Source organism: Bubalus kerabau, chromosome 21 (genome assembly GCF_029407905.1).
Source record: "Bubalus kerabau isolate K-KA32 ecotype Philippines breed swamp buffalo chromosome 21, PCC_UOA_SB_1v2, whole genome shotgun sequence".
NCBI classification, from domain to species: Eukaryota; Metazoa; Chordata; class Mammalia; order Artiodactyla; family Bovidae; genus Bubalus; species Bubalus kerabau.
Window position 1 is genome coordinate 45,330,618 of NC_073644.1, and position 23,034 is coordinate 45,353,651.

At 49.6% G+C, this 23,034-nt stretch overlaps 1 protein-coding gene and 1 long non-coding RNA gene across 5 annotated transcripts; one reads left to right on the plus strand and one right to left on the minus strand.

The window, feature by feature from the left end:
- Positions 1-6,105: 6,105 nt before the first annotated feature.
- LOC129635936 (uncharacterized) lies at positions 6,106-7,199 on the minus strand. Of its 3 annotated transcripts, none has more exons than XR_008706549.1 (3): positions 7,065-7,199; positions 6,720-6,918; positions 6,106-6,287 (listed from the first exon to the last, which is right to left on the minus strand). It is a non-coding gene; the product is annotated as an uncharacterized LOC129635936 (long non-coding RNA). The 3 variants fall into 3 exon arrangements; XR_008706547.1 differs by having other exon boundaries at positions 6,629-6,918; XR_008706548.1 differs by having other exon boundaries at positions 6,629-6,918; positions 7,038-7,168.
- NAPG (NSF attachment protein gamma) lies at positions 7,099-19,311 on the plus strand. Of its 2 annotated transcripts, none has more exons than XM_055559186.1 (12): positions 7,099-7,391; positions 9,209-9,276; positions 10,980-11,064; positions 11,873-11,890; positions 12,551-12,581; positions 13,544-13,653; positions 13,760-13,826; positions 14,105-14,175; positions 15,260-15,338; positions 16,200-16,279; positions 16,724-16,853; positions 17,234-19,311. In XM_055559186.1, exons 1-12 carry the CDS (start codon positions 7,336-7,338, stop codon positions 17,375-17,377), a joined length of 939 nt encoding a protein of 312 aa, XP_055415161.1. In that variant the 5' UTR covers positions 7,099-7,335; the 3' UTR covers positions 17,378-19,311. The 2 variants fall into 2 exon arrangements, with proteins under 2 accessions (XP_055415161.1, XP_055415162.1); XM_055559187.1 differs by lacking the exon at positions 7,099-7,391 and adding an exon at positions 7,576-7,781.
- Positions 19,312-23,034: the final 3,723 nt, after the last annotated feature.

The following is a 23,034-nucleotide window of genomic DNA, read 5'->3' on the forward strand; positions in this document are numbered from 1 at the left end:
TGCTTCCGGTGAGGGCTTCTGTCTACAACCCAAGAGTCTTGGTAAACTGAAAAAGGGAAAGCTTAAGTTGTTATCTCTTTAAAATAAATAAGACATAGAAGATTGTAAGTCAGTAAGAGGGCTGATTTGAGAGTCTATTTGGAATATCAAAGACGAGCCTGTAGTTTCAACTACACACTGCCGGCTGGTTGATGCTTATCTAAATTATAGGTCCTGTCTTGGACTTAAGATTCAAAACCACAGAATTTCAATTCTACAGCAATAAATTCTGTAGCTTCTGAAGACAGGCTCTAGAACTGGAGCGTCAGGGCTGCTCCAAGGAGCCTCTGTGTTCAGGTGGGTCCCTGGAGGCTCTTCACACACCCCTGCCTTGGGCATGGGATCATGCTGGGTTTGCCAAGGGTCAGCACAGACCCCTGGAAACAGGGGAGTCAGAGTCGATCATTGCTAATGTGAAACTCGTCCTAGAATCATCCACAGACCTACTCAGTTCTCACCAGGGTCACAGCTGACCTGCTGGCTCTGAACAGAGCCAGCTCACTTGTCCTTCTGTCCCCAGGGTGACACTTGGTGAGTGGTAGAAAGCCCACCAAATCCGTAAGAGGCTGCCCTGGAGCATCCTTCCAGAGGTAACAAGGCCGGTGGAGGAGGACCAAGGGGAGCTGGTCCAGAAGCAGGTCAACATGGAGGGCAGGGCTGGGCTTGTGGGGACACGATGGGCAAGCTGTTGGCCCCTAGGGATGGGGGGAGCTGGAAACAGGGAAACCAGAATCGTGGAAAACAAGAAAAGGGTGCAGGTATAGCTGGCAGGAGCTTGCTGTCTGAGTGGTGGTGCACCAGCACAGGAACTAAAGCCCAGGTCCCAGCTCTGCAGAGGGTCCTGGAGGCTTGGCTGGCAGTCTTTCCCCTCCACCTTTTTGCTTTTTTGCTTTTGGTTTTTCCTCCCTTTTTCCAAGCAGCTGCAAAGAACCACAGGAAAAGCATGTCACTCAAAGTTATTTGTCCCAGTTGTGGTGACTTTAACTGCTCTGGAGACTCCAGGTCAGGATCCAGAGGCAGATTGTGAGAAGCTCAAGTCCTCAAGCAAAGACCCTCTCCTGCCCTCCAGGCCTCGCTCCTCTGTTTCCGCTGCCCCTGGGCTGAGCCATCCTCCCCTTCATCCCTTTCCTCCTCCCCACATCCCCTTCCATCCTCCCACCGCCCCACATTCTCCTCTCTGGGTGGCACAGCATCAGCAGAACAGACGGAGGGGGAGGGGAAGTGGGTACCCAGCCCCCGGAGTTGCTACATTCTCCTCTGCCCATGGGCACGTGCTGGAACCTGGTAACTGCAGTACTTACGGAGGATTTGCAGCCCTGAAGCCCTTGGCCGCCCATGAGGTTCAGCTGTGAGGGATTTCCATGTCCTATGTGCTCTGGGTGGAGAGTCTCAGCCGATGGTTCTGAAAAGCTGTGCGTGGAAAAGGCATGGGAATGACAGGAATGACAGAGGCTGCTATGGATAGAGCGCTCAGCGTGTCAGCCCCGAGTCACAAGCTTTGGACCATCAGCTGTAAAACTGACTGGCTTACAGGCCGGGCTGTTGGTGGGCTTGTCCACCGCGGCTCAGCAAACGGTCTCAAAGCTCGGGGGCTGAGAACAAAAGGCTATGGATGTCTTTCTCCATGGTATGGACTGGATCCTGGGTGGGGCACATGGGGGGCCCCCCTCTCTCTGCTTCATGACATCTGGGATCTGCCCTGCAGTGACTGCCAACGGGCGGGAAGAGCTCCATGGGCCCCTCACCGTGAGCTCAGGCTTAGACTGTCTGGGGCTCCCAGGACCACAGAAGGTGGTCGCTGGAACCGCCCCTCCTCCAACTCTACTGTCCACACAGTCACAGGACCACCTGGGGGCAGCCTAGGAACAGACCCCACCTCTCACTGGGACAAGTGTCCAAGATTTGGTTGCTACTGTGAATCCACCACAGTATTATTCCCATTTTACAGAAGGGGAAACCAAGGCTTAAGAAGCCAAATGATTTCTGTCTTATAAGAAACACATCCGAGGCCAGAAAGGATGATGAACCCCAGGCCTGCTCTTCCCAGGATATAGCCCAGCTCCCTCATCTTGCAGACCTGATTCAAGATGGGACTTGGTGAGGGGCTGACAGCTCTCCACAGGGTTTGGAATAAAGCTGAGCAAATCATTTTGCCACCGTCCTTTATACTGTGTATTACTCCCTGAAGAGGCCCCTTCTGTCTGGTAAACAGCTGCATAATCTACAATTTCCATTCTCTTTGAGAGGTTGTTCAAGGTAAAAGAGGTGAAAAAAATACCGAGGAGTAAAATCACCAATTTAGATGAGTGCTACCTGGCCCAGGGCAGGTTTCTATCCTCAGAGGAGAGAAATATATTTACATTTATGAGAGGAGCCAGGTCCAGTGGGAACCTCGTGTTATTATTAGACTTCCTCTTGAGAAGGATTTGTAAATGAAAACGTAACTTGCTATTTTAGTATTTTGTTTTTCAGGGAAGAAAAACCCTTTGCAAAAACAAATTTAAAAGGAAAAACTTATCCATTTAGAGCACTTGTTTATTTTCTTATTTGCCAGGCTAAATCCATCTTCTTTCATCTTTGATTTCTCTGGGGACTGAGGAGGATGAGGGCTTTTCTTCCTTTTTCTGAACCTGAAAGGACTCTTCACATTCTAGCAGGATTGAATCCTTTGGCATCCGTGGCCCTTCTGCTTGCCTGATTCTCCGGCGGAGCTGCGGGCAGCAGCGCCGCTCAGCGGTCAGACAGGGAAGGGCAGGCCGGGGACGTTGGGGACCTGGGCGGGGGAGGTGGTGGATGTGGCCACCGCCCCTCTGTGAACCTTTTCTCATTTTTTAGTGAGCGCCCTACCATAGTGCTGCTATTCTATCTCCTTAGCTACCGAAAATCTCAATAAAACGGGTCTTTCAGCTGCTTTTGCAATCCCAGTGCAACTGTGGGCTTGACATTTCCACGTTTGAGTCGAATCTCCTATGGTACATATTTATGAGTACTTTCTTAGCTTCTCTGTTAACATGTATTCACTGTTCATCACACAAGTAGCTGGAAGTTGTATTTAAGAGAGAGATGTGTTCTTGAAGATTTTCAAACATAATTCAAACTTTGGCTAGTTCTAGGCAGATCTTAGGAAGGTGTGTGGGCTCACTGGTGCCCTCTGTTCCTGGAAGGGCCGGGCAGCCCCTCCCTCTCCACGGGCTGCCAGCTTCCTAGCTTTACCAGCTGTGCTCCTGGGCCGGACTGACCCTGGCTCAGGCCTTCACTGGGCAGGTCACCTGCCTGAGGAGGTAACCACGCCCACCTGGGCAGATGTGCTTTCCCAGGTCCCTCCTTCTGTTCTGTTCCTCCTCCTTGACCGCCCCAACCACCACCCTCCGCTGTTTATTTAGCGTGTCTCTACTCCTGGATCACACTTGCCCCCTCCCCGGGGGTGGGGTACAACCTGGAGCATCCACTCCACAAAGATTTGTTGAGTGAATGCCTAAAGAGCAAACAGGATAAACCCAAGTGGCATCTGCTTCTTCCCAACACCATCACGTTGAGGGCTTCTGGAGGAATTTTTCATTTGGAAGATGCATGTTATTTTTTTAAAAACTTCATAGAAAAAAGTCAAGTGTTAATATTTTAAATTGTATTATTTCAAATTTCTTAATTGACATTTGCACAAAATATAGCAACATGAATATATTCTCCTTGCAAGAGAGTTAAACTATTATAATTTAAGCCTAAAGTCCTTTTTACAAATACACCTATGGGATGTGGTATTAAAAAGAGACTTTTCACAGGGTGGAACTGGGTCATCTCCAAGCAGTCCAACAAAATATAGAGTAGGACCCACCAAGCCAAGTCAGTAGGCGGTTTTATTCCCTTTTATTCAAAGGGAACAAGGGACTTCCCTGGTGGTCAGTGGTTAAGACACCAAGCTTCCAATGCAGGGGGAACAGGTGGAATCTCTGATTAGGGAACTAAGATCCTGCATGCCATGCTGTGCAGCAGTTTTTTCTCCATCTTGAGTGATGCTCATCAAGAGGACTGTGCTGGTTCAAGCACCTGCGAAAGTGACTTATTGTTGGACAGCAATACTGTAGATCTTCCCAGCTATACTGCACTCAGGGCTCTTGGGCAGCACTGAATAACTTACTACAACATAGTGAGGGCATCGCTTTTATGTGGAACGTTCAGTAAGAAAGCAAAACCGAATTTGACCCTGTCATCCAAAGTCATCATCTCTTTTGTTTGGGTACTTCCAGGTTGTAAATGTGCAAGTGGTGCCACCTGGTGTTTTTAGGCGGAACTGCAGGACACAGAGCCCACAGGCCTCTGACTGCAGAGCCTGAGAGACAGGTGGGAGAGAGCCATTTGACAGCCCGCTTCAATCAAACCTAGTAAACTCGAAAGTCCAACTTTCAAATTATTAGTGAAATTTCAAAAAAGCTCCATATGTAGTAAAGTGCACTGTGATTTTTTTCTTTAAAAACATTTGGAAATCTATAATCCGTCCATGCACCTAAATGGGCATAATATGAGTTATTATTAATACAGTACAGTTGACCCTTAAACAACATGGGATGAATTGTGTGGGTCCACTTATATGCGGGTTGCTCAGTAAATATATTGTGAAATTTGGGGGGGGATTTTCAACAATTTGAAAAGCTCACAGATGAACTGCATGGACTAGAAATATTGAAAAAATTAAAAGTGTATCATGAATGTATAAGATATCTGTAGACACTATTCTCCCCTTATATAGGTATAATGGGAGTGATATTTAATATAAAATTAATGATGTTATTCTTACTGCCTTATAGTTTTATTTTCAAAAAAGCACATGACTGTACAGTATGCTTGTCCTATAATTGAAGAAAAAGCCTATCATCAACAGATGAGTATTATTTAAAAGTATAACAATACTCCTATTATTGTATTATTAATATAATACTGTATGCCATAAAAGTTTTAAAACGATTCACTCATGAGTATGTAGGCTGGGTTACCAAGCAGCAATCGTATGGATGCTGCTGCTGCTGCTGCAAGTCGCTTCAGTCGTGTCCAACTTTGTGCGACCCCAGAGACGGCAGCCCATCAGGCTCCCCCATCTCTGGGATTCTCCAGGCAAGAACACTGGAGTGGGTTGCCATTTCCTTCTCCAATGCATGAAAGTGAAAAGTGAAAGTGAAGTCACTCAGTCGTGTCCGACTCTTAGCGACCCCATGGACTGCAGCCTACCAGGCTCCTCCATCCATGGGATTTTCCAGGCCAAGAGTACTGGAGTGGGGTGCCATTGCCTTCTCTGATGGATGATGCTAGGCGACCATAAAACATCCGTATTTCTGCTTCTTCGTTATCAACACATCAATTATTATCCTGTAACTCTTTCGACCCCATGGACTGTAGACTGCCAGGCTCCTCTATCCATGGAATTCTCCAGGCAAGAATACTGGAGTGGGTTGCCATTCCCTTCTCCAGGGCATCTTCCTGACCCAGGGACTGAACCTGTGTCTCCTACATCACAGGCAGGTTCTTTTCCATCTGAGCCACCAGGGAAACCCCCAAATAAATATGAATTTCTTTTTTGCATTAGCTTTTCATCTTTGACATCCAGTGTTAGTAACACTTGTAACATCTACAGCACTTGTATCACATGAGACAATTTTGATGTAGGTTGTCGTGGTCTTATCATTTAGTTGCTAAGTCCTGTCTGACTCTTTTGTGACCCCATGGACCAGGCTCCTCTGTCCAGTGGGATTTCCCAGGCAAGAATACGTGAGTGGGTTGCCATTTTGCTCCTCCAGGGCATCTTCCTGAAACCAGGGATCAAACCTGCTTCTCGGTGGATTCTTTACCACAGAGGCACCAGGGAAGCCCCGTTTGATGTAGGTCCTGACAGACGATTCATCTTGCAAACAGACCAGGTAAAGTTATGTCAGTAAATACAGCATAGGACTGTAAGTGTATTTTCTCTTCCTTTTGATTTTCTTAATAGTATTTTCTTTTCTCTAGCTCACTTTATTATAAGAATCGAGTACATAATACATATAACATACAAAATATGTTAACTTTATATTTCCGGTAAGGTCTCCAGTCAACAGTGTTTATTTGCTAATTTTTATTAAACAAGAAGGGTCGGAAGGTAGGGAGACAGGAAGATTCTGTTGGGAGTTCTGAGGGGGTTGGGGTGTGAACAGCCATCCAGGTGAGTAGGCACGCGGCGTGACCGGGAAAATGCAGAGTCGCTCCGCAGCTCTAGAGGCCTCCTGGAGGTGTGTGAGCAGTAATTAGGTGGCAGTCGTGTCAGCACCTGCTTTGTTTTTCTCCAGTCCCTTCAACTCCCTTCTGGAGTCGGTGGGGGACGCTGGGGGTTCCCCAGACGAGGAGAAAGGAGGCGCAGAGGGCGGGGGGTGGGGTGCCGGGATCCCGGAGAAGCTAGTGATTGAGCCCGGAATTCACGCTGGGTAAAGGGGGACGCTAACAAGAGCAGCGGGAAGGGAACGGAGAGTTCGGCGAAGGTGAAGAATTGTCTGAGCTGCAAGGGCAGCAAGAGGTTAAGGGCTGCCTGAACTGACCCCGAGAGGCACGGTGCCTAGCTACTGGTTACCAGTGACTGGCGAGGTCCGGGTGTGGCTCCGGGACGGGTATCTAGATGGTGGGTGGAGACGGAGAGGAAGCAAGGGCCTCGCGGGAGTCACCTGCGGACGCTGGAACCACCGTGAGTCGTGGGTCGGCAGCTGGTTTGCTAGTATTTCTGCGAAACCCTCGCCCCTGACTTCAGCCGGCGCGCACCGATGAGCATAGGCCCGTGGTTACCGGACAGTGACCTGGATGGACAGTCAGGTTGGCAGATGGACTGACAGACGTTTGGCGGAGATGTAGGGCGAATGATCCAGACTGTTCGGGCAGAAGAACAAAAGGAACAGATCGCAGCGCCCACGCGCGTTCTAGGGAGAGGGAGGCGTGGGGCCCGGCCTGTCGCACTCCCTGCCGACCTGTCGTGGTTAGAACCGCACCTGATACATAACAGGTGCTCAACACACCTGAGCTCAACCCCGACAATGGATGCCCGAACCTCCTTCTCTACCCACCGCGCCTGCGCGAGAGGCACGCGTGCGACCATTCCACACGCTCTGCGCCTGTACAACGTCTGCCTGCATAGCGCCTGCGCGGCTGCCGGGCCGCTTCGCTGCGCTAGGTTTGAGCCCTGCGAGCCCCGGTAGCACGGCGGCGGCGCCATCCCGGCCTCCTCCTCGGCGTTCCCACGCCCACTCGGCGGGCTCTCGGCCTCCACGTCAGGGCCGCGCCGCGGAGATGGCGGCTCAGAAGATAAACGAGGGGCTGGAACACCTGGCCAAAGCAGAGAAATAGTGAGTGAGGGGCTCAGCGCGGCCTTGGGCGAGCGCCGGGGTCGGCGCCTCCTAGGCCAGTCTGAGTCAGCACCGGGTGGGGGGCGCTGCTGCGGGGGCGGAGCCGGGCGGGCGGGGTGGGGTCGGGTCGCCGCGCCCCGGAAGCGCTGCCCTCCGCCGCCGGAAGTGGTCGCGCCTGGGGTAGTGGGGGCGTCGACGGGTCCGGGCACATCGCTCTGCATCTTCGAGCGGATGCTCCTGGTTCTTGTCTCGTTGGGCAGCTACCTGGCCCAACTATGTTTTAAAATCTCCAGCTTTTCTCAAGTGTAGCAACAAGACGACTTAATGGATATGTCTTGTCTTTGGTGGGATTTTAAAAGTTATGTTATGGTGGACATTGGGGCTTCCCAGGTGACTCAATGATAAAGAATCCATCTGACAGGGCTGGAGACGGGGTTTCGATCCCTGGGTCAGGAATATCCCCTGGAGAAGGGAATGGCAATCCACTCCGGTATTCTTGCCTGGAAAATCCAATCGACAGAGGAACCTGGCCGGCTACAGTCTATGGGGTCACAGAGAGTCGGACACGACTGAGTGCGCGCGCGCGCACACACACACACACACACACACACACACGGTGGAAAATATAATGAGGATCTCGGGGTAGGGGTGGAGATTAGAATTTTGCTTTATTGCGATGCTTTCTCAGTTTTGTGGATTAGAGTAGACAGGCTGCATTTTAACCATTTAAGCTTGAGAGTTGTTTACAAATTTGAATCTTACAGCAGAATTACACAAACATAAACTTTAAATTTATTTGGCCAAATTAAAAGGAACACAAGAAAGGGTGAACGTCTGCAGGCTATAGGGGCTTCCCCCTCTCTCAGTTAAGGTGCCCCCTCCCCGATTCCTTGGCTTTCACTAACTGAATTCAGAATTTAAGATGGTGTTTATTTAGCAATTCTTATGCACACCCAAGTTTGACAGTCACAGGGTTAGTTTAAGCTGTAAGTCTGAAGTTACAGAAAGCATCACGGAGAGGACAAGGAGATGTGGACTCGGGACTGATTGTCCTGTGGTCCTGGAGAGCAGCTGCTCTGGTTCTCCAGTCCTGCTCTCCTCCTCCTGTTGCCCTGCCCTCTCTGGTTGCCCGTCCTGGCCACTGCAGCTCATTGCAGCCTTCTGCTGCTGCCCTCTGTCGCTCTGAGGGTTTGTCTTCAGCAGTCTTCTGGCCTCGCTCTGCAGTCTCCTTGGAGCATCTTAACTGGGCGCTGGTGTGGCCCGTCGATGGCTCAGGTCATCTGTGCCTCTGCCGAGCTGCAGTCTCAGGAATCCAGCTGCTCACTGCGGTGCCTGGACTGTCCCAGTCATCTGTGCCTCTGCTGAGCTGCAGTCTCAGGAATCCAGCCGCTCACTGCGGTGCCTCAGCTGTCCCAGGCTTTAGTGCGCCTCAGGGCTTATTACACCCTGGGTGCTGCTGATGGTACCCTGTTTCCAGTTCAGCAGGGCCGGGGCAGGCTTAACAATTCATACATTTCTAGCGAGCTAGCAGCAAATACTGGCACTGCTTGTCTGGGGACCAGGCAGTGATTACCTCAACTCTCCTTGGATGTTATGTAGACATTTCAGAAGGGGGAGACTGTGTCTGTGACAGTGGGAGGGAAAGTGATGAAGTGTGTAGTTACCAGGAAATTTGGACGGAGGTAGACTAATGGGGACTTTCCAGCTGATGGTTTCCCTCCCTCCCTATTTACAGACCTACAAGGTCCTTACAAGCAGGGTTCTGACTTAAGAATGTGGTTGGTAACTTCTGTTAACTGCATTTTCCTTTCATTTAGCCTGAAAACTGGTTTTTTGAAATGGAAGCCGGATTATGACAGCGCCGCTTCTGAGTATGGAAAAGCAGGTATTTGTGACAGTTGCCCTGCCACCCGCAGTGTGTTATGTTGATCTCGACATAATTTTCATTCTTAGTGCTTCCTGTAGCATCTTAGTTGTTAGAAAAAACAGCCAAAGACCTGCCCAGACCCTGTGCTTTTCTGGGTGCTGTTTGCAGGTGTCTTGAGTGCCGAGTTGCAAACCCAGCTGCCTCCCTCTCCCATGAGGGCAGAATGTGGGGCGGGCGCAGCGGTGGGCTTTTAGCATCATTAGTGTGTTCTTGAACTGCAGTCAGTTCATACTATATACTTCCAGTAGTTTTGTCATGCTTTTCTCCCAGCTGTTTCTGAATAAAGACTTTTTGGTTCACTTTGTAAAGCACGTAAGCCTCATTCTCAGCAGTTGTGCACGGTGCGTGTTAGACTCTTATTCTTTACAGCCTTGCTTGGAGATGTGCTGATAGGTTTTCATCCAATGTTAAGTTTATAGGCATATTTTAATATCTTTATTTGCATATAAGATAAAAGCAGTCTGAAATTTCCAACAGAAAGAGAACTTATTAAGAATTCAGCATTTTCAGTTATGGAATGACAGCTTTCAGCATATCTCTGATGATTTTGGATATAAAGCATAGTACGATTTTGAAATAGGCTGAACACATTTTATTGTGTGTTTCTGCAGTGGTTGTGATCACATGTGGTAGCCTTGGGTAGAAATCACCTAAGAAATCTGCTTTTGGCAGACTTTAGTTTCAGTATATCACCAGGAAGAAAGAAGTCAGGAAAATTGAAACTAATCAGCGCAATGTAGGATATAGTTTCTAGAGAATAATTATTAAAATAATTATAGGTTCACATTTTACATGGGTTTTATGGACACTTCATACAAGAATGTTTTTGTAACTGGAGAGCATGACATTTTACAGATCTCCTCCATGAGGGAAATTTAACATGGAACTGTTATATATGCATTTGAGACCATTTCTGCTTTCAGAAATAAGTACTTCAAGTCAGATTTTCCCGTTAAAACATTCTTTGTTTGTTTTCTTTAAGGGTTTATGCAAGATACATTTCATCAGTAAAGTTTTATGACAGCAAAATGTAGAAATTCAGGGATGAAATGGTTTGTTGTTTGTTTATTTTCTGCATTTTATTAAAGATAATTTTAAGAGTGTTTTTAGCAAGTAATGTTTTCTTAAAGCAGTATACTTTTCATTTATTTGTAAGCAACACTTCATGAGCTTTCCAAAGTCTTTAAGATAGTATTTAAAGATTGTGCTAAAAAAGATTATAAAAATATTGAGTGTGCTTATTGGACTTCAGTTTCAAAATAATTTAAACGATAGAATAAGCTTTAACTGAGCACTGTTTCTGCTGTTAACTGTGAAACTGGTGAGGAAAGGAGCTGTCTTTGTGACGACACCTGTTGTTTGTGGTGTTGCTTGATTGCTGTGATCTAAGTCCCTCAAAGTGAACGTGCTGGTGTTAGACTTAAAAAAAAAAAACTTTTGAAAATACTTGTAGATTATTGATAATCAAAAAAGTTATAAGACAATGGCTTAGAAAAAAGTAGTATTTATAGTTTTATGAAGTTTCCTAAGTATTTGATTAAGTGTTAAGTTTATTTTCTAATACCTTACTTATCATACAGATTTCGGTAGTGATTCATTTGAGGTTTTTTTTTTTAAATGATGGAAATAGAAAAATCTGTTTTTATTTTCCTCTATTTCAGCTGTTGCTTTTAAGAATGCCAAACAGTTTGAGCAAGCAAAAGATGCCTGCCTGAAGGAAGCTGTGGCCCATGAGAACAACAGGGCGTATCTTTTCACCCTTTGGAAATGGTTATGAGTTTGCTGCCTTTTGGGTACAGTGCTGTTAGCTTAGAAGCCTCTTGAGCAACTCTGCATGTCTAAACTCTGAAGGTGATTTATGGAGACTTGATCATGATCCACACTGCTTTGCAGAGCTGCCTTTGAAAGTTTATTGATTCTGGATTTGCTCGATGATGGTTTTACTTGGGATGAATTGAGGGAGATGGAAGAGACAGGTGCTGAAAAGCGAAGAGGTGGTGCAGGTAGACAGAGTGGCTGCTGTATAACTATTTTCAAAGTGTAGTCTTCCTCGGGTATTTGAAATAAATTTTTTAAGTAGTTGAAAACAAATTTTCCTGAGGTATTTTATAATCTTATTGACTAAAAAATGTTTGTTTTACCTCACGTGTAGATTATGGTTATAGTAGTCTTGCATTTTTAGTAAAACATCAGGTTAATGCATAATAGAAGTAGCTTAAAAATCTGTGTGGTGTTTTGTCAGTGTTTTTGTCAATTGCGTAGTTTTTAGTAGACATCCTCAGGCATTAAATGACCTCTTTACCTGGTTGACTCCGGGAGACGGTGATGGACAGGGAGGCCTGGCGTGCTGCGATTCATGGGGTCGCAAAGAGTCGGACACGACTGAGCGACTGAACTGACTGAAACTGACTTACCTGCTTTGTGGGGTTTGCCTTTTTGAACAGATTGGGGCAGTGATTTAGTTAGCCTTGCTTTTTAAAATAATGGATCTTTAGAAACTGTTTTTTTTTTTTTTTTTTTTTCCCTTAATTGTGACTTTATTACATCTATTCAGCCTTTTTCACGCTGCCAAGTAAGTAAATTTCTTCTATGTGTTCATGTATTTGTAGGTTATTATGTTTTAAGTGTTGCTGCTTTCCCTTAGGTCAGTAAATTTTTCCTAGTTATAAGCCCAGAAATAGTGCATTCATGTGTACTGCTATAAATAAAATAGTGCTTTACATTTGTTTCAGTCTTCACCTGAACCTTAAAAGATGAAGTCACTCCTCACTAAGATATTCAGTGTTTAAATCACCATCATATTTTTAGAACCATTTTGTTTAGTAACCTGTGAAAAAACAAGTGAGTTAGAAACCCTGTTTTTCCCCTCTTTCTTAATATAGCTACTGGTGCCTGTTTAGAGAAGCAGAAAGTTTTCTTTTGCTTCTGAGGAGAAAAAAATATTTGTTTCAAAACTTGGATTTAGGTTTGTCAGGTAGAAAGTCATTTAGCTTCTGTGAGCACTTAATTTTGCATTGGCAAAGAGAAGTCTCTTTACCTTAGATGCCTGCTGTTTCTAAAGCATTGTTGCCCACATAGATAAATGGAAGAAAAATTTCGTTGTGTCGTAACAAGGGCCTAAAGTAAGTATGTATTGCCTGAGCCAGTTTAGACTGATGGCAACTTCTTGTATCTGGTAGGGGGTTTCTCCTCCCATCAGGATCTCATCTGAGAACTTGTATTCTCTCTGCAGAGCATACGAGCAAGCCGGCATGATGCTGAAGGTCAGTGACGTTGGGGGACATCTGCCCTGTAGGTAAAATGAGTTACAGTGTGTAGTCTTAAGGACGAGACCAGCAAGTGTGATGTCCTCAACGATTTGTCAGCTTAGTGAAGGATGAATGGGCAGGTTTGAAAACAAGCCATGCACGGTCAGCATGGAGATACAGCATGTCAGCCTAGAGTAGATAACACCTGTAAACTTTACACCTCGCTTTTTCATGATTTTTTCCAGTTTTTAAAAAAGGTTTGGATTGGGGATGCTAGATGTATGGCTCATGTGATGCTGAGACTCAGTTTACTAGTAAGATATGTAGAGTTACTCTGTTGACGGCACTCAGTAAGAGGGTTGCAAGCACAAGTGCACACAGGGGGATGGCTGAAATGGAGGAGGCAGGCCTGGACGTGCCGGGGGTGGGGAGAAATGCAGCTTCCAGGAGGGGGTAGGTCCCCACAGTTGCCACTTTGCCCCGCTCGCCAGTGCCGTGTGGGGGCATGAGCCTGCTGATGCTTTTGATATTTTAATATATGAAGCCACCAACAGACCTTCTGTGGACGTGTCTGATTACGAGATTGAATGGTTAAAGCGCAGTGACCTTGGAAATGAGACCCAGCCCTCAGGCTCCTGGTTTGCGGCCTGGTTTGCACAGGCCTTGTGTATAGCAGGCATTCATGAGTATTCCAGGAACTGTAGCTGCTCAGGAAACACTGAAGAGCAAGTGGGCTTCTCCGTTTGTGTAGTTTCTCTGAAACCCTCTGAAGGACTGGGCTCTGCAAGATCAATTGGTGTATTTCTGGTTTGGCTGAAGGAAGCCTGATGGGGAGAGTGACCTTGTGAAGGCGTTTCATTTTCAGTATATGTATTGTGTCATGTTTTGGGTCTTTTGCCTTCTTCAGTTTCAGATTGTTAACTCTATATTTCTTAATTCATGCATTTACTGCTTTGTGCCCTATTGTTTGCCTAAAGGAGATGCAGAAACTCCCGGAGGCTGTTCAGCTGATTGAGAAGGCCAGCATGATGTACCTGGAGAACGGCACCCCGGACACGGCCGCCATGGCCCTGGAGCGGGCCGGGAAGTGAGTGTGGACAGGGGCTCCGCCTGGGAGTCTTTTTGTTTGATAAAGTCCAGTGAAAACAAGTTTTCTGTTTCATGTATAAGTCAGATATTCTTGTTTCATTTAGGCTGATAGAGAATGTAGATCCAGAAAAGGCTGTGCAGTTATATCAGCAGACAGCCAATGTGTTTGAAGTAAGTGAATTTGTTTTCTCTAAGTAGACTTAGAATGTTTAGTTTCGTGAGAAACACAGTGGCTACTTTGAAAGTTCCCCTGTGCTCACAAGTGAGCTCTTCTTCTGGGAGCAGTGAGATAGTGGCTTTGGTGTCACTGCCCCCGCTTCCCCCCACCCTGTCCCTCCCCCATCCCCTCCCCCCAGCCAGTGGGGTTACTTTTTAATCAGATCATTGTTGGGGGAGGAGAAAAATTCCTGCCTTAAAGCCGCCCACACTCTCTTCTCTTGGATCCATAGAATGAAGAGCGCCTGCGGCAGGCTGTCGAACTCCTGGGGAAAGCCTCCCGGCTGCTGGTGCGTGGGCGCAGGTACGTCTCACACTGCTGTGCTCCTGTGACCTGTGACCTCCAGGCCATGTTTAGGCAAGGGCTTGTTGATCGTTTGGGTGCAACCTGGGGCACACCAGGCCCATAAGACGGCAGCACATTGGGTTAAACATTGAAAGATCCACTGCTGCACTAAGTGCCGTCCCAACATGCGTTGGGGCCTTGTTGGTTAAGACCTGGCTCGGCTGCTCTATGGCTGTCTGGTCTCTTACCTGGGGAGGGGAGGTCGCGATGTCTCTGGGGGACAAGTATCTGTAGTGCTCACCCAAGAACGTGGATGGGGTCCTGACAGCCGGACAGTGTCGTCACACAGGTTGTTTACCATTTTATCCTTCAGACTTAGGACCCACAGCATGAGCAGCTGGATCCCAGATAACTAGGATCCTGTGGAATTTCCCTGTTTTTTACTTCACTGCAGTTTAAGCTTAGTAACGTATCTCCATTTTTAATAAAGTTGTGCAGAGGAGAGTGTGTGCGAGTGGACAGGAGAAGGTGACTGTTGAGGATCGTGGTGTTGAGCAGGACGTTTGCTCACCTCTCCCTGTCTGCCCACTCTGTGGCCCCCTGGCCCCAGTCACTGCCTGTTTTGGGCCCCAGGAGCTGTCAGGGCCTGACGAGGCTGGGGTGGGCGCTCGAGGATGCAGACACGGTGGGGGTCCTTGCAGCAGCCAGTGCTCCTGGGGCGTCTGCATGGACTTCCAGGGAAGGAGAGGGCTCTGCAATGGTGGAGTCAGGCCTGTCTCTCCAGGGCTTCTCACAGCTGCTTGCAGAGCAGCTAGTTGAATCTGATGGATGCTCATTATTGGATGGTCCTTACAGACCCGACTGCCATATGAAGCAGCCTGTCCTGAAGTCCTCTCGCTGTCTGCTGGGGGTCAAGGAGGGAAAGTCAGATGCAGTAGTTACACCGACTGCGTGGAGCTTTCGGAGGGCGCAGGGCAGTGACTAACGAGCCCGATGCCACCTTCATTTCTCTAGAACCTGTGACGTCAGACACGTCACGCCATGGTCTCTGCTGTGGGGCACTTAGACCTGCCTTGTTCAGCATTTCTTGTTTTGTTTTCAGGTTTGATGAGGCGGCACTCTCTATTCAGAAAGAAAAAAACATTTATAAGGAAATTGAGAATTATCCAACTTGTTATAAGGTATGCTTTCAAAGTGCTTAGTTTTGGCTTTTCCTTGGATCGTATTGGTGTAACTGTGCCTGAGACCGTGTTCCATGAACATTTGTTAATTTTTTAAAATATCTTCTGGACCTCTGTTTTTGGCTGAGATGGAGTGATCCTACTGTTGCCTCTCTCCTGCTGGTCAACAGCCAGCACTGCTGGGCAGAGCACAGGAGACAGTGCCCTGAGGACTCTGAGCATTGAGCGGGTGGGAAGGCTTCTGACTTCATGTTCCCTCTGCCTCTTAGTTTCAAGAGAGGCACCCCCCATCCTCCCCCATAGAAACCCTGTCTCTGTAGCCGGAGGAGCTAGGGAAAGGGGCCCAGAGAGGAGGGCTGCAGGAGGGGGCTCCCAAGTGTGTGTGCATGTGTGTTTCGGGGGGGTCGCCAGGCCCGGAGCAGAGGGGCTGAACTAAGACCAGAGCCACTGCGCAGGAAGCAGACCGAATGTGTGGCCTGAGCCTGGGCTGGTGGGCGGGTCGGTGCAGGGGCCAGGGGCCAGTGACTGGACAGAGGGAGCCAGGAAGACGTGACGGTTGTCAGAGAAGAGACCCAGGTGTTGGCGTCAGCATGTCTAGACCGTGAAGTGGCTGTGACAGTTGCTCCCTGCGACCAAGGGCAGCGCTGGTGGAGCTGTAGATAGAGGGGCTGGTTTAATAGGAACTATAAATGAACGAAATGAGAGTTTTAGAGCTGAAACAGAAGGTCTGAAACACAGTGGCGGATGGGCTTCATCTGAAAATGGAGATGAATGTCAGATGCAAACCAAGTTACATTCCAGGTGTCGTGGAGTCGACTTCAGCGTGGATGTAAACCTGGCCTAACCCCTCTTCTGTTTCAGAAAACAATCGCCCAGGTCTTGGTGCACCTGCACAGAAACGACTACGTGGCAGCTGAGCGCTGTGTCCGCGAGAGCTATAGGTGAGGCCCGGCCGTGCGCCCTGCTCTGCTGGAACGGGTGGCCCTGCCTTCAGAGGCGGGGCTTTTGTTTTCTGTGAAGTTCAGGACAGGGCGGAGTACATGGCAAGCCTTTCAGCTTTTGCAGCAGAGTTTTTATGAGTTGGGTTCTTGGCTGTGTTTTTCTCCTGGTGCTTCTGTGGAAGTGAGTGACTTGAGTAATTTTGTTGTATTTGCTATATAAGAAAAAAAGAGAAAGTCCTCAGGTGTATGTTTCAGGAAGGTCAGGATAAGGGGTTTTCTCACAGGTGATGTTTAAACTGAGCAGCCTGAGGCCAGGCCCCCCGACACTGGGCCCCAGGTCCTCTACTGGTAACCATCCTGGGTGTGATCTGCGCTTGTACGTGGTCAGACCTGTGCTTGGGGGTGGGTGTGCGGGGCCCAGCACCCATGTGCATGTCCCGGCAGCATCCCCGGCTTCAATGGCAGCGAGGACTGTGCTGCCCTGGAGCAGCTCCTGGAGGGCTACGACCAGCAAGACCAGGACCAGGTGGCCGAGGTGTGCAACTCGCCGCTGTTCAAGTACATGGACAACGATGTAAGTACCCACCCCGCCCCCTGCCCTGCCCGCCTGTCCCCTTCCCTGAGGCCGATGCTCAGAGAGGAGGCTCACAGGGTGCACGTTGAGCAGGTATACTGTGGGGACACCCCCCGCTCGGTCTGTGGGTCCCCCTCCAGGTCACTGACTGAGTGAGTTTCTGTCAGGCTCACGGGGTCTTGGGGCCCCTCAGGCAGTGGCCACACTGGTCGAGCCCCCACCCTGCGGCCCAGCAGTGTTGGGTTTTATGGCGGTATTTCCCTCCGAGTGGTGTCCAGGTTTCCAGGGGGCAGAGACCAGGACCTGGCGCACAGGTGAGAGCCGTGGTATCGAAGGTCAGGCCCGGATGTCCGGTCTGAGCTGCGCTTTGTCATTGACAGTACGCAAAGCTGGGCCTGAGCCTGGTGGTCCCAGGAGGCGGCATCAAGAAGAAGGCAGCAGCTCCCCCACAGGCCAACCCCGAAGGCACCGCTGTCCCCGCTGCCGAGGAGGAGGAGGATGAGTACGCAGGGGGGCTGTGCTAGGCTCGGCCCTGCCTGCATGACTCACCCCCGGACTCCACAGAGGACAGCCAGACTCACGGGGTCCTGGCTCTGATGCTGTAAGACAAGTCTTGTTCCTGGTTCCTGGACCACTGCCCTGCCTGCTGCCTGGAAGCATTTCCTTTCTTTCCCTGACAAGAGCTCTTCTCAGACACCAGCAGGAATTAATAGAGAAACATCCCATCACGTCATAGGGTAGTTGATTTTAAAATCGGCAAACCCATTTCTCGACAGACTTGTTCTAAACAAAAGGGGTCACACGCATGGGCAGTCTTTTCTCTTGGGCTCGTGTCATTTGTTAGAGAAATTGTTTGCATTTTATTTCATAATTGCTGCTAAAAGTGAAGTTTACTGGTTAAACAAAGTAATATTGTAAACATGTTTTCATAAGGAGATTTATGCCCCATGATAATTAGAGACACTTAAGTTATTAAACCTTCAGATGGAGTGTGGGCCAGGACGCTGTTCTGAGCCTTACGACGTTACTTCTCCCAGAACAAGACGCACCTGGAGGGTCGTGTGGGTGCCTGAACATTTTGACGGTGGCGTGTCCTAGGGGCCCTGTGCATGTCTGCAGTTCTCCCTGGACCGTGGGCATTCCCTCCTGAAGCTCAGCGACGGTCTCCTCACCCGCCAGGCTGTTGGCCGGCCTTAGTCCCACAGACCTGTCCTCTCCCTGAGGACCTCGGCTCAACGTGGAGGTGCTCTCCATAAACCTCCCGCGTGTGGCTGAGAGAGCAGGACTGGCTTCACAGGTGTGCTGGTGTGCGGTTCCTTCCCGGCCTCTCCTGATGGGTTGTCTTCAAGGTGTTCTCTGCCTGAGCTCAGCCCTCTCTCCTGGTGGGAAGAAGCCCAGACCCTGCAGTGCAGCTGATGCCACCCACCTGGCCTCCTGGGCTCAGGTCTGCTGGCTTCCCGGGGACACAGAGGTGGTATCATGGGAGGTCAAGGTCACCCTGAGCTCTGGGAGAGTCCAGGGAGTGTCCTTGCGGGGGCGAGTGGGCGGTAGATGGACTCTTTCTGGAAGGTCCGGGTCAGAACACTAATGAACATCCTCCTCGAGTGCCCCCCACCCCCAACCTGGCACCCACGTGGTCTGTGGGCAGTGGCTCCTTCCAGCCCTTGTTTGGGGACACTGGTTTCAGTAGCATCTGTGCTCAGTGACGTGTTAATAGTGCACATTTGTCCTTGCTGCTGTGCCCTCCACATCCAGCCACCCTCCAGGAGTCACCTTAACGTGCATTTGAGCTCGTTCACAGCCATCCCAGCAGATTCGGCCACACCTAGAAGATGCTCTCAACTGCATTGTGTAGACTGTTATCCAGTGCAGCCTTGGAAGGAAGGCTTCAGTTCTACTCTTTTTCTTCATAATAATAGAACAAAAATGCGTACTGAGCCGGGGGTCCTGCAGGGCTTGGGGAGTGGGCCTCCCAGTGCAGGGGGCTGGAACCCGGGCATCCCTGACTACCACCACCCCACCCCACGGGTTATGGTGTGTACAGTGCAGGTGGCTGTTCCCCTGACATCAGGGGGGCTTCCTGCCTGGGGTCTGGCGAGAAGTGTCTCCTCTTCTTGCTCACAGAAGCTGTTCTCCTTGGGGGTGCTCAGGAGCAGGGAGTGGTGGTCACAGCAGGGAAAGGTGTTCTGAGCTCATGTGGTCCCTTTCCTGGAGAGGGTCCACGTGCACGTTCTCAGAGTCCAGCAGTCCCTGTGCTGTCCTGTGTGAGTGAACCAGTCTGCAGAGTCTAATATATTGAACTTAACTGTACATATGCAGAGTGTGGTATTTGTGTATGAAACTGTGCTTTATTCCTGTTTTTTTTCCAGCTTTGATGAATAATATTAAATGTTATGGAAATGCCGATTATTGCTTCTTTGGGAAGATAATTACAAAAATAAAATCTGAAACCATGCAAGTGTGGTTGTTCTTTTTATTATATTTTATGCTTGACTTGTTTCCTTTTTCCAAAGATACATCCTTAGCTACTGCCAGGCGCCCAGCTGTGCCAGACAGCACACTGCTAGAGAGCAGTGTTTGTTCTGGTAAGTCGTGCTCCTGGGGGTCCTGAGGCCCCATCTGGAGGATACTGTGAACTCTGGGAGCTTTTCAGAGTGCCCGTCACCAGTGACTGTCAGACCGTGCTCTCTGGCCTCGGGGAGGTGGGAGCCTTCAGCACACTTCAGTATACCAGGAGAGTAATTCTTTCATTAAGTGAGGAGGTAAGAAAACCAAAGTGAGGAGGTTGGCGTTTAATACCTGGTGTGCACCTTGGTTACCTGTGGATTCACATGACATGGCTCAGATGTTCCCTGAGTGTGGACTGTGGAAACCCTCTATGTAATGCGGGCCCTGCCCTCCTGAGGGTGGGGTTCGGTGGGAGGATTTGACCCCAGGACGGAAGTTGGGGCGGGGGTAGCCACAGGTGAGCAGGCAGTGCGGGGAAAGTCCAGGGGAGACGGGGAGGTGGGGCCCCTCACAGCCGAGGCTCCGAGGCCCAAGGCCTCGCCAGGGCCCCATCACACTTCCACTTTTGATGACAAAACACAAAGATGAAACTCGTAAAGAACTCTGGGTGCCCCAGGGACGCCCTTGAGAGCACGGGCACCTCTGGGCGCTGGCCCTGTGCTGCCACGGAGGTCGCCGACTCCAGACCCCGCCACCTGAGCCCAGGTGTGAACGGTGCCTCCTGCAGCAGCAGTTCTCCTGTTTGGACATGCGACCTACCCGCCACCCCTACCCCATGACACTCCTCCGTCCTGGGGTCTAGCTCTGGGTTCATTACGGATGGGGGCCGGGGTTGATCCTTCCACTCCGACGCCCAGGTGCCAGCCGGCCTCTCGGCTCTGTCCTGCCACCCACCGCCGAGAAAACCGCGTTTCTCCTGCGGGTGCTGATCTAGCTTCTCACTGAGCTGGGGGGTTTGGGGAGGGTGGTCCCCTTGGAGGTGGGGCGGACACAGCGTGGGAGGGGAGCAGAGAGTTACGAGAACCCAGACTGAGTTTACAGCGGGAAGGCTGCTGTGGTGGGAGGGGCAGTAAGCAAGTGGCCATCGGCCCCCACAGCGCCCCCACCCGCCCCAGACAGTGAGCCCTGAGGGGACTTGGGGTCGGGAGCACAGATGGTGCACATCGAACGGATGGTCTCTGAGCCCGGGCTCTCGAATCTTCCCACACACAGGGAAGCAGAGGTGTGGTCCTCCGGGTGTGTGTGAGTCACTCAGTTGTGTCCGACTCTGCCACCCCGTGGACTGTAGCCCACCAGGCTCCTCTGTCCGTGGGGATTTTTCCAGACAAGAATACTGGAGTGGGTTGCCAGTTCCTTCTCCAGGGAATCTTCTTGACCAGGGATCGAACCCAGGGACCAAACCCAGGTCTCCTGCAGCTCCCACATGGCAGGTGGGTCCTTTACCACTGAGCCACCTGGGAAACCCCCTGGTTTTCTTAACAGCAATCCTTTGCTGTTCTGACTACCTGGTCTTTGTGGCAAACACCTCCCCACCCCCAGCTAGCTATAACCTGGCTCCCCCACACACTTCTCAGACCAGACCCTCAAAGCTGCCTGAGGAGCTGCCTCTGGACTTGAAGTCTGCAGAAACTCAGCTGAATAAAATGTAATTCTCAGCTTTTAGGTTGTTTTTTTTTTTTTTTTTTTTCATGAAACAACCTTTATTGTGGGCTGTCCCCTCTCCCTTTCCTCTTTGGCTTAATAACTTAGGTTCATGAATCTGCCTGAAACACCTAGTTTCTTATGAGGACCTTTAGCATTTTTTTGTCAGTGTCTTATGAACATTTTTTAAATCAGTCGTAGAGCTGCACAGGTCATGCAAGATTAAAAGTCTAGCAAATCATCACTTTATTTCTATGATTCCTGCACTTTTCACCTGAATTTGTGTGCGCTTCAGAATATGAGTGTATCAAATTCATCTCTTTTACTATATGTCACTTATAGACCTTACGATAATGACTGCTTTTCAAATATGTTCTACCCTATTCTTATTTGCACTCTAAAATGAGAATGTGAATAAGCCTTCAGAGAAGTGAAATAAAGATGCTGATTTTAATAATAATAATGTAGGTTTGTTAAGGAAGGTCTCCGCTCAAGGGCTCAGCCCAGCACCCGAGTTTCCTGGCCACCAGGTGGCGCTGTGGAGCGGGTTCAGGACCGCCTCAGAGGGACCTGACCAGCTGCAGGGTCACTGTTGATGGACACAGAACGGACCGCAGGATGGGCGACACTTGTCTGAACAGCCGATTGGATGAACACATGAGTGCGCGCACTCACAGACACAGGCTTTATCAACCCTGTTTGTTGTGTCTCCCTGCTCTTACTCGTCCTGCCCTATGTCACACCTGACGCTGGTGGTGGACAAGGACCAGCTGGGCCTCTGGGGTCTCCACTCAGCTTTGACCTGGCCCACCTGCCGCATGTGGGGGGGGGGACTGGGGAGTGTTACTGGCAGTGCAGTTCAGCCAGCTGCCTGTAGGTGCTGGTAGCGCCCCAGCACTGGGATGAATAAGCAATGTCTCCATGAGCGCGGGCACGGGGTGCTGTCCCTTGTCAGGAACCAAGACCGTCCCTCTGCCCCCATCCCCCAGCACCACGTGATGTCAGAGTAGCAGCAGCCCTGCCTCCAAGCCTGCTGCCCCACAGTAGCCACATGGAACTGTTAAAATGGACACGAAATAAAATTCATTTATTTGATCACACTGTCATGTCTGAGATGCTGGGTGGCCCTGTGTGTCCCTGGCCACAGAAAGCCCCTTGGACAGCGCTGGTCTGGGTGCCTGGCTGGTATCGGTGAGTCGGATGGGGTGGGGAAGACTCAGGCAGGAATCACACCCGGAGGACATTTCCACACCAGTGGGCAAGGCCCAGTGGTAGTTTGGCAGGTACCAGGCGGCAGAGTCCAGGAGGTTCACAGAGAGGCTAGGCTGAGCTTTTAATTCCACAGCTCAGATCCCTCACTTCCAAAAGAAAACAGTGGTGCCTCCAGGAAACAGCAGAGGAGACGCTGGTGTCATCCAGCCAGCAGCAGGTGGGATGGGAGGCGTGACTGTGTGCACTCCTGGTGTTTCCTCTGGACCGGCTCAGTGCCCGGGGCTGAAACGCCCACCCGTCTGCTGCCCACTGGCCCCCAGGGGCCCGGCCCGGCTACAGAGGGTGAGGGCGTTTCTACCCTGGATGGAGCTCGGCTTCCCTCCTTGGGGTTTTGTTTTATGGAAATTATGTAATTTTCAGTGCTGAAAAAAAGCACAGCGAGCAACCCCAAAAGTACAAAGAATAAAATAATTCTCTTCAATCTCGTCTTCAGAAACAAGCATTTCCTCCACGACCATCACTCCAGGCCTCTGGACAAACTGGGAAAGGGACCAGCAGGTACGAATTCTCTACAGGACAGGCTCCTAGTTACTATTTGTAAATGAACCTGTGACACTTAATCTTCATGGAATTTAGTGAGAGAGAAGGAAAGCTAAAGAAATATTTGAAATTCAGATGTGTTTCTTTATAAGATATGTATTTCTAAAAGATCTCACATTTAAAATACATTGGATTGTTTATACTTCCACATGTAACTATTTCAAATTTTGACATTTTCTGTCAATTCCCTGCTCTGGAATATTGGAAAATTAGCACCACC